We start from the raw sequence: 14,505 nt of genomic DNA on the forward strand, positions 1-14,505 counted from the left end.
CACATGCAGTAGTTATTAAAAATTTAGGTGTATGATTTTAAAAAAATTGAAAAGTGATAGTAAAGTAGGTACGAAAATGTCTGATTGTCAGTTGCATGGTTAGATGTGTTTGGTTTTTGCTATTTGTGATAAAAAATTATGTCATATAAATTTATCATATCTAAGAGATATCAGGAATGAAAGAAATTTTAATTAAGTCTCTTTCCTACATATATTTATACGTAATTGCAAATGGATGAGAAAATGAGGAGCTGCAAAGTTAAAAACATTTCATCTTATCCAATGCTACTATTCGATATAGGTACTACTGTGTCTTAACAGTTTCCGATCGTTTCTCTCTCTTTCTCTCTCTCTTTCATCATTCGATATCTAGAAAACACGAAGGACCTTCTAAAGGCATTAGCGACTTTCGAGACCGATTTTAAAGCAGCGACAAGCGCCTCGTACCACTAAACTTAACCGCCACCCCCGATTTCTTACTCCCATACGAATGAGAAGACAACACTTTGTTATCGAAGAATTGATCTTATTAAGCAGCGTCTCGGTTTCATTCCCAAAACTTTTTGCCGGACATCCCTCGATTTTCTCACGAGGGTCTACGAACCTTTTCTTTTTCTTTACACCAGATAAGTGCCTTTTATCCTTATTTAACTTTTAAATATGAAATAATACATCAAACTCATGTCTCTTATTTTTTATTTTCTTAACATAAAATTAAAGATAAAAAATACTGTTTTCAAAGAAAAAAATATATAATTATTTTTTCAAATCGACATACATATATGACGCAACACAAGAGAGTGAGAAGGAGGAAGGGGAAGGGGGGGGCAAAATTGAATGCAGAAAGTGCATTACACAGGTGGGCGTGCGTCTGACAAGACAAGAGTGTTGAATTACGGTGAAATCTTTAAACGAAGGTGGATCAAAAGGTGCGCCTAGTAGGATAGCAATTAGTTTCATTAGTAACGAGGTAATTAGCTCCACGGAGAGATGTTTAGGCGGGCGCTGCGAGGCGCCCATTCCCATCCAACCGGCTTTAAAGAGTCTGCCGAATCTCGCCCTCGGGGGACCGGATTTTACCTAGCGAAATAAAGCCGGCATAGGATATCGCGAACGGGGGTTAGAGAGGGAGGGGGCGGAAATGATGCTGCCCCCGTTTCGCTGTTTTGTAACAACGAGACGAAATAAACATCATCCTTCTGTGTTTCTCCGACGCGAGAGTTTCTCAGAAAATTATTTCAAGACGGTAATATGTCATCGCTCGCGAGGAAAGACTTCTTTGCATCATCTTTGACAAATCGCGCGATTTTGGATCTCCGTATTATTTGTCAATGTCGATATTTCTTTCGATACTTGCGGTGTAATTACAGTGCAACGCAAATTTTGAATTCTTGATTAAAAGCCTCACGCAAACTATGCAACCTCGAGCAGTCTTAAAAATGTTGAATTATCACAAAGAGAAATTCTTCATTGATCGATCAAGATACGAAGCGTTTTGATAGAATTTTATTTTCACAAGAAACAAAATGCTTCTTTTGCGATAAATATACAAATTTATAAATATTCAGCTAATATCAATTGCAAAAAATTCTGAGCGTGATATGTGTCAACGAGAGAAATTCTACTCTGATAACAGAGGCTCGGCTAATAACGGACAACAACTCGGTGCGGTGATAGAGATGAAAAAATAAGGAGCGGGAAAAATGAAAGGAAAGAAAAAGGCCTGGCGATCGGCCTGCGAGATGCCGCCCCTTTCATGCATAAATCAGGCAGCATGGCGGGAATGAGCGAGTTCTACGTCGAAGCAGCTGAGATGGGTAATCTCGTCGCGCTTCTCCTCGGCGACTCTTTCTCTCTTTCTCTCTATTTTTCTCTCTCATTGAAATTCTACGCTAAATTTCAATCCGCGCCGAACAAAAGCCGTCGTATCTCCCTCCCCCCTCCTTTTCAGCCGTCACCCCCTTGTTTCATCTCATCGAAGCCTTTCAACGTCGCCGGACAATAAATACTTGAACCGCGAGAGCGTCAAGGAAGCGTACGAAAATCATGTAAAAAGAATCGAGCCCTTTTTGGGATCATGTGAGGGTGGCAGAAAGAAAAAGAGCACTCGTTGCCTTTAAAAAAAGACGGTCCTTATCTGTCGCGCCATTTTTATTTATCTCTTGGGAGCAGAATCTCTCTCTATATCAAAATATTAATATAGCTAATTATTAATACGATTAATTTATCATACGATAATGATTAATATAATGTGATATTATTTTTGCCAATTATACACGATACATAATTTTTCCATATATTATAAATATATATATTACTATGAGAGGTGAAAAATCTTAGATTTTTCAAGATTGTTGACTTTTGACATGTGTGAAGTAAAACGCTTTCAAGAGTTGTGATTTTAATAGGGTGTCGTGAAAAGAAGGACAAGAAAGCTTTGTCTCTCTTTCTCTCTATCTATCATGGGCATTGAAAATCTAACGTCGCTTTTCCCAAGTTTAATTAGGTACGCCCTATGTATGTTATTCATCTTATCCGTGTGTATACAAACCGATACCATGGCATTTGTGATATTGGAGGGAAACGGACGTTAGGGATGCACCGCGAATAGGAGAGAAGCGAGGGGGCTTTAAAAGGACTTTAGCAGAAAAGAAAGAGAAGGAGAGACATTATAGACATACAGGGTGTGTGTAGAATTATCATTGCTTTCAGATGGAAAATTAAGACATGTGCGATCAACTTTAAAATTTTAATAAACTTGTTCAAGAGATGTATATTCAAAATTTATTCTTTTGTTTTTAATCTTAAAATAATAAAGTGGCAATTAGAATTCCGCAAGATTCAAAGATTCAACGATGCAAGCATTCAAAAATTTTATTAATCTGGAATGTAATGTAAAATTGTGTAATAGAAGTTTGTGCATTATTAAACGTCAATAATTACTTATAAATTTTTATTATGTGTTAAAATATAAACACAAATTTTCTTTCTTCAAAAAAAAACAAAATGTTATGCCATGTATATCAATTTCGAATAAATAAAAATTCCAAATTTTCCTTTAATTTTAATCCGCGAGTCCTAGGGATAAGTAATTCCATAAGTTTATATATCAATTTGTCGTTCAAATATTTAGAACCCGATATATTTTGAATATTCAACTTTGCAAGTTTATTCTAGATCCCGCGAGAAGTCTCCGGTTCCGGGACACACCGTATGTACGCATACTTTGGTCCAGACGTCGTATGCGTTCGGAGGGAGGAGGGAAAACGGGGAAGATGAGGATCGCGGAAATGGACCGTTGCCTGAAGCTCGAGTCCTGTGTCCGCGATATAGCGAGGAGTCTCGAAGCATCGAATCGATGCTTCGAGATGGGACAGAGGGGAAGGGAAAGGGCCCGACTTTTGTACACGTTAGATTGAAATTTAGCGTGGGATTTCAATGAACCGCCGAAGTAAGGGAGATTACCTCCGATTGATACTTTTGCGATGCATTCGCGTTTCGCGAGGACTCGCAGGACGATGACGCATCGATCTTGCTCGCTTTTCTCTCCGTTTTCTCCTTTTTTTCCGGTTTTTATTTTTTTATTTTTTTTCGAGATTCCGGTAGTGTCTCCGTTTCTGCACGAAGCCGCGTTCAATCAGCGAGAGCTCCGGCGGATTTGTTGTTTCCGAAAGTTCAGATCGGAACTCACTCGCTGCCGCTTAATTCACTCTTTGCCGAAAACTCGGTCGCTCTCGCAAGAACAACCCCCGCGATCTTTTCCGGTTGAATAATAATACCCAAACCAACGAACTCTCTCTCTTTCCGATCCGCCTTGTATTTCGAAGAATTTTTGATCAATTTGCAGATTGTTTTTTCACGGAAAATAAAATCGCAATATAAATATAGGAATATTTAACAAAAGTTTACGAATCATTGCATCATATTTGACATATCAATTATGTACTTTAATAGATTCTTAACGTGTATAGCATTATCAACATTTAAAGCTTGCGGAGAAGAGCGACATTTCCAAATATCGTTTTAAAACCGGAAAACGATTGATTTTAAATTTATAATGAAATGTGCATTCTTCTGGAGCCAGATCCAGAACAAAATGCTCTCTGATCTCTATTTTTCTGATTAGGCGAGCGAATGAAAATATTAGTCGAAGAGCCAAATGTCGCAGACACGAAATGCATATCGGCTCCATAAATACGTCTATAAACTCAATCACGACGGATTGATTTAAAAATCTATCGGAAGTCATGTCAATTAATATAACAAACTGATCGGTTCAAAGTGTCGTAATCGAGAGAGAGAGAGAGAGAGAGAGAGAGAGAGACGCGCTTTCTTCTCGAATATATTTAAAATTCACGTCTGTCGGCTCTTGAGAATCTCCGCGAGAGACTTCGATTAGGGTCGCATATTATTCAACAATCCCCTGGAACGGATTAGATCGATATAAAGCGAAGGGCCGATTAATTAATTCGATTGCGCCGGATAAGGCGAGCGATTCCTCATTTAATCGAGACATCTGTTTCGGCTGCAAGTCAAATTCGGATCGCGATGTCTATGCCTTCCGTTCTTCGATCGTCGAATTAAAAAGGAAGTGAAATGTAAAATTTAAATTCTGATTTAAACACTCTCGTAAATGTGACGATGACTTCCTAGAAAACGCTCGCGCGTTCGCATTCGAGGAAAATCCAAAGAGGATAAAAATGATAAATTAACGAAAAATGATGGACATTACCGTTATTATCGGGGACTTAGGATTTTATTTGAGAAAATTTAAGTTGGATGTGTATAGATAATTAATTTAAGCGCTTTATATGCGAGTTCTAATTTAATGCTCCCTTGATATACGATTTCGGGGAAACTCGGCAGCGAAGATGCTTATAATAAATTTAAGAAGCGCTCTGAAACTCTGCGGTATTATTGTACATAGATACGACGAATAACGTCGCGATAACTCACCGAGATATTCTCGCTTTCCCGCTACGCTCTTGTACATAATAACGCATTCCCGCAAACAAGTTTAACGGTAACACTGTTAAGGCAATGCTCGAAAAACCGCGGATCGACATCTAAATTGATGGAATCTATCAATCCCGACACGCCGAGTAAGAGAGCTCTTTAAAGTCTCACGTCGAATAGCTGCCGTCATTATTAATTTCGTTCGGTTCAATGACGGAAATTCGTGACCCAATTTGTACTTGAGAATTATTAAAAAGACTGCAGGAAGAAGCTTGCATTATTCTTTTTCGTTAAATTGAAAAATACGAAGAAACGTTAAAAGCACGCTCTAAATTAATTTCCCTCTCGAATAATGTTTCATCCAACAAATGGAATTAAATTATAAAATATTCCAAATAAGAAAATATAATAATATAATATAATAATAATAATAATAATAATAAGAATTTAACTTGCGTGTACATGTGTCCATTGTGTTATCGATGAATATCGTTTAATGCCAAGCACACGGAAAGAAACGAAAAGAAACGGAAGAGCAAACAGGGCCGCGCAGATTAAAGAGCGCGCAAGAGAAAGGAAGAAGAATTAATGACTATTATTATAATGATGAATTTTATATTACCATAGGAGTTGTGAAACTGCGGATGATGAGAGTCGATCCCGGTTCCTGAATGGTGCATGTCCAGCATTGTGTCCGGCTCGCCTCCGCTCTCAGAGCAGTTGCTCAGGGCTAAAACCAAACCGATAGACACACACCTTGCGTTTACACTTCTCATCAGTCTTACATCTGATATCGTCGAGAACCATTTTAGCCCGCGTTTATAATTTCTTTCTCTGTTTGTTGCTCAGAAGATCCCGTCCCGTCCCTTCCTTTTCTCGCTCGCGTTTGCAAATTTTCAATTAGGCACGACGATCGGTAATTGTCGTACAAACAGTCTCTCTGTGAAACTCTATTTGAGTTTAAGAACACGAAACTCGCGTGCAAATGTAAACAAAGTGCAATAGAATAAAACATCTCAGGTAAGATCTGAAAATCCGACAAGTTTCACAACTTTAGAAATTTACGAATCGCGAATCTCCAAAGATCCGAGGATTCGTAATTCAAAACTCTAAGAATTCAATAATTGCGAAGATCTGAACATCTAAAAATTTAAATATTTCCTCTGAAACCAGAAATCTCGTATTTGATATCCATTTGGAGAAGTTTGGACAATTTAACATTTTTTAATATTTAAATTATATTATAAAAGATGCGTTTTCTATATATTTTGCGAGCCAGAAAAGGAACGGCGTAAAAAAAAATAATTCGGACGACGATCGAAAAAAAATGATATTCCCGAAAAAAAAAAAAAAAAAAAAAAAAAAAGAAAACAACAATTTGGCGCTGTATTTCGTTAAGATTGAACCCATGTGTGCACTTTATTTTTTCTTTTTGCACAACGGAATAAAAAAAGACAAGATCACAAAACGGAAAAGCACACACATTTCAAGAAAGAAATCATACAACATAAGACAGGGCATATCACATTGACTTAAGATTCATGTAACTTATGATAAAACTAAAGTAAAACTAAAATGTAATTAACGATAGCAGTATCTTTGCCGAGCCGATCAATCATCTTCGTTGACATATCGGAGAAGTCAGGAATATCAGATAACGCTCAGAAATTTGAGATATTGAGATTTTAATCCTTTATAATTCAGAAAAATATTAAAAAATCTCTCTTTAGTGTATAAATATATAAAAAAAAATTTCATAACTTATTAAGTTTTATTTATAAGTTTATAAATTATTATTTTGAGATTTATGCTATACTCAAAAATATAACAAGTGCTTTCTTAAATTTGCATTGAATCCACGCATCATTAATGAAATAATAATCGAATAATATAAATTCGACCGTCAAAGATATTGCCACGTCGAGCTCTACGAATTTCAAGCGCTTGAGTATCACAAAAAAATATTTGTTGAGAAGAGCGGGACAAAGGATATAAGGTAATTTGGGATCGTAGGTTCTTGTCCCTAAGAAAATAGAAAACGAAAAAACAGGGGAAAATCAATTAAATCCAGCGTTCAATCGCAGCGAAATATATATACAGGATGCGAGAAAAGTTCCCGTGCACGCATAAAAGCAACTTTTTTGCTGAAAAAACATGCATTGTAAAATCGAAGAGCTTTTTAGAAATATGAAAAAGTTTTGCAATTATTAATTATATCAGATATCTCACATTTCACACAAGAAATATTACGACTGAAAAAAATCCGAATATTGTCCATCAATTTTGACATAACAAATTCTCTTTTTATTAAATTAATTTTTTTTTATTATATTAGAAAAAAGTTTCTTACTAAATTATTTTCCTATTTTCTCAATTTCTCGTCAAATCATTATTTTATTTATAATTGTGAGAAAGTTGATATATAATATATTCTTTTTACAATAACAGACTCATTTTGCGATTAAATGTGAATTATAATGCGAGCGGGAACGATTCGAGCGTCCTGCGTGGCGCGTGATCTTCCGTTCGCGAGCGAATCTTAAATCGGATATGAGAAAACGGATAAAAGAAAACCTCGTGGAGTTGTTCGTGGTGCGTTTGTCTATCCGTTTGGTTAGGTCGAAACATTTGCATTTGCGCGCACGAGCGGGAATCGTCCGACTCTCTCGACAGAGATCGAGCAGTAACTCTCTCTACTTCCGAGATTCCGCTGGTTTGTATCTTCCATGTTGACGTTCTGCCGACGATCATCTTCGGATGATGAAGAGGGATTGTTTGCAAAATTATACAGGGAGGAATGTGAAAACGAAGAAAGCCACACAGAGTCGAAATGAAGAACGAGACAATCACGGAGTATAATAGTTATATACACAAAGTGTCATTTCTTTTATTGATTTTTCATAAATAAACTTTGGAGGATTTGCAAAAAAACTTTGCGAAGAAACTTTTTGCAAGGAAATTACATTCTGGAGTGAATGAGATCTAAGCTGCAAGGGAGAATGAATGAAAGGGCATTTTACATTCGTTGTTTTTCTCCCGGTTCATTCACAGTCTTTACAGACGTTTAATTATGATTGATATTCAGCGAAATAATTCAGCGCGCTGATTTTGGGAAATCTTATTTTGACCGCGAAATGCTCTATCTAGGTAAAATATTATAATATTTATTTGACAGAAATTTTAATCATAATATGTCTGTCATATAAAAATGTTTAAAAATTTCGAATATAAATAATATTTTTCTCAAAAGCTTATATATACATATACCTATATATATTATATGTAAATCATTCTGCGTTCTCAATTACATGTTAATATTTGATTAGCCAGTATTTATTTTCGTCAAGTTTAATCCAGATTCTGGTATTTAGTGCTAATAGCTAATCATTGATGTTAACACATGTTATAAATATATGTGCTAACATAATGTAAATCGATGGAAACGTTTTATCCCAACACACTTTTTTATCTTGTTTATCATTTTTTTTTCTTGAATATAATTTATTGACCTCTCTTTCGATTAATATTTTAATTTTTTAACAACTTTAAAGTAGTTTTTTTATATTTGATCGCATATCACAGTAATATTAAAGTTCAATTTCCGTAAAGAGTATCGGCAGAAAATTGAGAGTGAGAATGTCGGATGTTTCTCGAGGATTTTACCTCGTGGCACAGTCCGACTCCGAATCTCCTTTTCTCACGGGGTTCCTTTCGCCCTACTATTTCGTACCATCCTGTACGTATGTACGCGGGACACGTACGTAACAGTTGCGAACAACGGCGTGTATGCGTTGTACAACGGGAAAAGCCGGTTCCCACTGAACACTCCGTTACTACGAGGGTTTTAGAGGAAAGAGAGACAGAGAGCTCCCCACAGGGGTGAAAACAGATAGAAAGAGAAAGAGAGAGACTTCGCGTGGCGTGCCTTGTGTGCGGCCTACATACATATATAGGGTGTCTCAGGCATACTCCTTGCTATCAAAAAATAACAAACTTTTATAAAGACTAATTATAAATTGCTGGAAAAAATTTTAGAGAACTTTGATGAATTAACTTTGAGCTAAAAAAAATAATAGGGAATAAAGATAAAGAGTTAATGATATGTCTTCTTTCAGAGATTTTGATTTTAATTAAATTTTATATAATGCTTGTTGCGCAGATATTTTTATGAAAAATTGAAGATACGCGAATTTAATCGAATACTTTTGTACTGCGAGAAGATTATGAATCTACAACGCGAAATTTAGTTTGATTCACCCTGTATATTGTATGCGTGACGTAGTGGATGAGTCAGCCCAGTGGAAGGAGTATTCGAGAAATTTGTCAGGAAACTTTCTGGAAATACATACGCCAAAAAGCAGGATGTGCTACTTTCAGAGCCACGATAATAGTCGAACGATTATTAATATTTGATTCGCACGATAGTTCTATAATCGTTTCCGTCTTTAGGTACCTCAAACAAAAACTTTTAGATATTTAAGATTATACGTGTAGATACTGGAATCTTCTAATATACATATATCTTCTTGATTAAAGTATAATAAAGTATAATAAAGTAAAAATACAACTTTTTTAGATAGTTTGAATTTTTTAGAACAATTTTGCATATATTATTTAATATTTTTCACGTTGATATTATGAGAAGAATGTCTAAAAAATGTAAAAAAGAATTAAAATAATTTTCGAAAATAATATCATCAAGTTGGAAAAATAAAAACTTCTTCGATTAATTTACTGCCTAAATTCGCGAGTGATAAAAATGTTCGTTCGAATACACGATGGTGTCGGTGCGATTAAGAGGCGTCGTTCCAAGAGAGCATTGCTTATCACAAAACATACCACACACACAGTATCACCTTTCGTTTATCAATGATCTGCTTGAAACACAATTCGATCCGTCCACGCGCGGTGAGCGGGAGTTCTCTATCGAATTCTCTAGCTACGCAATAGCGAGCTCAACATCTTCGAATGTGAAGCGTGCATCGCGTGTAAAAATCGTGTTTCGATTACACAGTCGGCCACAAAACCTACTTTTATGATGTCGCGAATTTTAAGCACGATGCGGGCACGATTGTGTCCTATTTCGCAATGTCACACGCGTCTGTGTTGAATTTTGCGGACGCATCTTTTTCCAGTCAACTATAAATTATTACGTCGCATCTCTGCTGGAATTTTTCAGAGTCGAGTTTAATCCGATCGCGCGCGCATGGTTCTCAATGGTACGATTGTGATTTTGACTTTGTTTACCATGTCGCTCTGGAAATCTTATTTACATTAAAATATTTACTCTCAAAAAGACGAAACCATTATTTATCATTGATATGTATGAGAAAAGTGATACATTTTGTAAGTGGTAGGAAAGGTATTCTTTGCATTTTCAAAAGTAATAAAAATATTAAATGAAAGATGTATCCCCTTTCAAATATTTTATCCTATGCATTCTTAACAGCAACGTGCCGTTAAACACAAACGCAAGTCGGTAGAAAAGTTGAAATCGTGAAAGCCACGGTTTCGTTCTATCAGCTCTCGCATAGCGTAACAGCTGTACGACGAAAGGTGTTCATTGATGTGACATCTGCACCTTGATTCCCGTCTCCCCCTCTCTCCTTTCGATAGAATGTTTTAGTGAATGACCTCTTCCCCTACAAAAACCGATCTCTGAAAAAAGCAGTTCTCGTTTCGAATAGAAGGCACATAGTAAAATAATATCAGTTCATTCTCTGCATTTCGAGATGTACATATTTTATAAAATTCTAAATTCTTATGAGATTTGACGATGAGAAGAAAATCGAAATTTAATCATCTCATTTACGAGAGAACAAGAATCTAAATTTAAAAAAGATTCAAGTAGATAAGAACGAATATTTCTAATAATTAGGTTTAAATTTAACTAAATGCAATGTATTTGCAAACTTATCTCACCTAATAAGATTTTGGCAGAAAAATAGAATATTTGATATTTTAATTATCCAACAACGTGAGTCTATATTGTAGTGACTATCATTGCGCCAACACTCGTTCGCTCGTTGGACCATTTCGAGTGTCGTTATAAAAATAATATTAATAATAAAACAATAATATAACGATAAGTTCGACCTAGAGTTTGCAGAGTTACCGAAATTTATCAGAGATTTGAATACTCTCTCGATCGCGCGGGGAGAATAAAAACGGGAGGGCGGAGAGGGTTGGTGAACGCGTTCCCCGCGAGCCGACAGGATATCCCGTAGGAACGACGACGAGCACGCGGGACACGCGGGGGTGAATTCATGCTATGCCCGACATGTGAGCACGCATAGGGCCTCTCCACACCACCGGGTGTCGCGTTTCGGCGCGTGCTGTGCGTCAACGTACCGTGGAAACCGCATAGCGTCCGCCACGCTACATGAAAGTGCAACAGAGCGAGAGAGAGAGAGAGAGAGACAGATATCTTCATTTTACTTCGTAAACTTTAAAAAAGAAAAGAAAACGAAATGCCTGTAACTCTTAATTAGCCGCCCTTAATTTTTTCCCTAATTATATAGTGATAAATTCAAAGAAGCAAAATATTGAAAATTATTATAAGAAATTAAAGTAAAAAACGTGTAAGATAATTAATTTCATTTGGGAAATCAAGTAATGATATCGAGATATTGTATGAATAATTATGTTGTAAAAGTTGAGAAAAATTAAATCATAAAAGCTAATTTAGTGACTTTTTTCTTGGTAACATTTTGCTTTGAGAATTTTCGAAGTTCTTGATTCAGAAAATTGTTTAGAGATAATTTATTTTGTTATCGTAAATTATTATTCAAGAATGCAAATCATTTTGCACATCAAGAATGATGTATAATTGTATTTTTAATAGTTGACATAAGAGCTCGTATTATCAGAACCAAGTACTTGTTTATGTTAAAAAAGTAGGCTATCGCAAATTGATTGAATAATATTTGTATCATTTTGTTACATGAAATTAAGATGAAAATTACACAGTTTTATATAAAATTTTTATAAATCGAGATAGCCACAAATATTTTTTTCCATCTAGAAAAACTTTTTAATCTTTTTCTAAACTACTATTCCTAAAGAAGTATTCCTAACTTTATTTGGAGCAAAAATAGAAGTGAGACAAACACTTCTAGCATAATTTAATACAAATAAGCAAAATCTTTGATATATTAGGTATATCTTCAAACTTAAGAACTCAAAAATTCGTGTTTACGAGGACGACACGGTATTGATCGCGTTGTTAAAAACATAACGTAGCTCGTGGTAGCGATGTAACTTCGCGATAAGCCCGTGAGACAGGGAAACGACACAGCCGTATCGATTCTTTTTTTTTTTTTTTTTTTTTTTTTCATTATGTCCAGTGTATGTAAGAAGACACATGCGCGGCGAATGTAAGACCTACAGAACGATATCAAGCGTCGACGTTGAGAAAAAATGGTATTAATTATGCGCGTCATTTATTAGATACATCGAATTCTTGAATTTTGACAAATTTTCACATTTTGCAATTTTTTATCACGAAATGCAAAAATATCTAAATATTTAATTTATTCAATTTAATTTAAATATACTTTTGTATATAATTCGATTTAATTTAAATCTAGGAATTATCTTAGATCTAATTGTAAGAATTTATTTACTATAGACATTTAGAATGTAGATGTTTTGATTTTAAAAAATACACACGAATAACGTTTTAAATTCTAAGCAACTATAACTTTCTTATTTTCAGTTACTGCTTGAAAAATTCTTCAAAATCCGTAGATACGTGAAAAATTGCACAATTTGAACAAGGACTTTATCATCATGAAATAAATGTTTGTGAATTATTGAGGTACTGAGCTACTTGCAGAAATATTGTATGTAGAATACATTTGACGAAAGTAAATAGAAAGATATGAGGAGCTTCGCGACTAATGCACCTGACCCCCTCGTGCGACGATCGATAGCGACGACGATGGTGAATGCAATTAAACGCAAATGACATCCAGCAATGAGGCACACGTTATAGTCATTACTAGAATGAATTCGTGCTCGAACAACAATAGCGGTGGCATAATAAAGGCAATTTAAGAACGCAACGTTACGTTCGCTGATTGATCGCGGTTTTAACGGATATGAGCGAATTATTTGTCGTTTGGAGCTTGTCAAAAAATCTGAAAGACATTCTATATATTTTTTCTCGAGAAGTATATTTCTCGAGTAATACTCTGTAAATTAGCCTAATTTTTTTCGTTGTTCTCATATTTCTGTTAGATTATTTAAATTTAAATTTTAATATATGAATCTAATTTGTCGTATTTTAATTTGCATCATTAATATAATCTCAATTTTAAATTGTCAATTTTGTTCTAATTTTTAGAGGCACCACTAATATTAATAAAACTTAAAATTGTAAATTAAAGAACATCTAGTAAAGAGTAACTATATTTGTACGGTTATTAGGCTTATATAATGGGGTAGATTCAGGGGTTTCGAGCGAAACGTTTGTTGTATAGATCCCGCGAATGCGTTCTAACGAGACGGGTTTTCTCGCGAGAGACAGAGAGACACGTGGGAAACAATGGGAAGAGAGGCTCTAATCTGAAGGGCACTGAATCGAGCCCTTCTACTTCTTTGGCATTTTCTCCTCCCGGCGATTCTTTACTCCCGTATGCCGCGCCTTTCCTTCGTTCCCGGCCTTTTCCACGACCCTAAGAGAGTTTCGTACTACGAGAAGCTGTCTGTGGAACATTTACACTACAGAAGTAATCCCTCTCTTCTCGACATTATGTGTATGCTTCGGTAGACACGCAAAGAAATGACAGAAAAGAAAAAATAAAAGAGAGAAAGAAAGAGAGACAGTAAATGATGGAAAAAAAGGGCAAGCAATTTTTGTTTTTCTTAATAGGATAGAAACTTTTAGGTCATCAAATATACTATAATTTGCGAGGATTGCTAATTTTAATGGCAAAATTTTCTAATAAACTTAAAGTCTCGAAAGGGAATAATGTTTAAAATTATGATTGAATTAAAAGAAGATTCTTTAGTTCAATAAACTCAACTTGACAAAAAAAAAAAATATTTCTCAGCTTTACAGATGGATTGTAGTTTAATATAATTTTAACGTAAAGTTAACAAAATTATGTAGACATATAATTTTGAAAATTGAAAATGTGTGGGAAAAATGATGATTTCATCGAATTTAAAGTCGAAATTAAGGTCACAAGGGTTGTGTACTAATGAGAAATTTATTATACATATATAATTATATAAAAAAATTAAAATTGTAAAGAATCGTAGGAAACAATCTTACTGGAATACCAAAGCTTATTCAAAGTCAACCTCAAGGTGCATCTTTCTTTCCCTTTCCCTCCCCTTCCCGGCGGAAGTCTCGATCGCTGAGGATCATTCCGCTTTCCGTGATCATGCTCGAGTGACACGAAAATCGAGAAAGTCCCGCGCGGTGATTCCGGTGGTTGGGGAGAGAATGGTCCAGGGGTGGAAAATGGTGGTAAAAAGGGGGAAGAGAAAAGAGAGGGAAGGACGACGGCGTGGCGAACATGGCGGCTCCGGAAAGCGAGA

The 14,505-nt window shown here is 35.4% G+C and overlaps 2 protein-coding genes across 10 annotated transcripts in view; one reads left to right on the forward strand and one right to left on the reverse strand.

Moving 5' to 3' along the window:
• Positions 1-14,505, forward strand: part of LOC145945730 (uncharacterized) — a 262,355-nt gene that overhangs the window by 183,901 nt on the left and 63,949 nt on the right. Inside the window, exon 7 of one of the 6 annotated variants that reach the window (XM_083054897.1) lies at positions 12,674-12,721. The exons of the other annotated variants lie outside the window; for them this stretch is intronic. The gene's annotated coding sequence lies outside the window, so the exon portion shown is untranslated. Of the gene's footprint in view, positions 1-12,673; positions 12,722-14,505 lie in introns of those variants that run through there. 6 annotated transcript variants of the gene reach the window in all.
• Positions 1-14,505, reverse strand: part of LOC145945724 (uncharacterized) — a 79,439-nt gene that overhangs the window by 58,049 nt on the left and 6,885 nt on the right. For 2 of the 4 annotated variants that reach the window (XM_083054879.1, XM_083054881.1), the window contains exon 2: positions 5,579-5,686. The exons of the other annotated variants lie outside the window; for them this stretch is intronic. In XM_083054879.1, coding sequence (XP_082911005.1) covers positions 5,579-5,686 — 108 coding nt within the window. The remainder of the gene's footprint in view (positions 1-5,578; positions 5,687-14,505) is intronic. 4 annotated transcript variants of the gene reach the window in all.

Source organism: Prenolepis imparis, unplaced genomic scaffold (genome assembly GCF_030444845.1).
Source record: "Prenolepis imparis isolate NDT839.2.m4 unplaced genomic scaffold, iyPreImpa1.0 SCAF_14, whole genome shotgun sequence".
Lineage (NCBI taxonomy): Eukaryota > Metazoa > Arthropoda > Insecta > Hymenoptera > Formicidae > Prenolepis > Prenolepis imparis.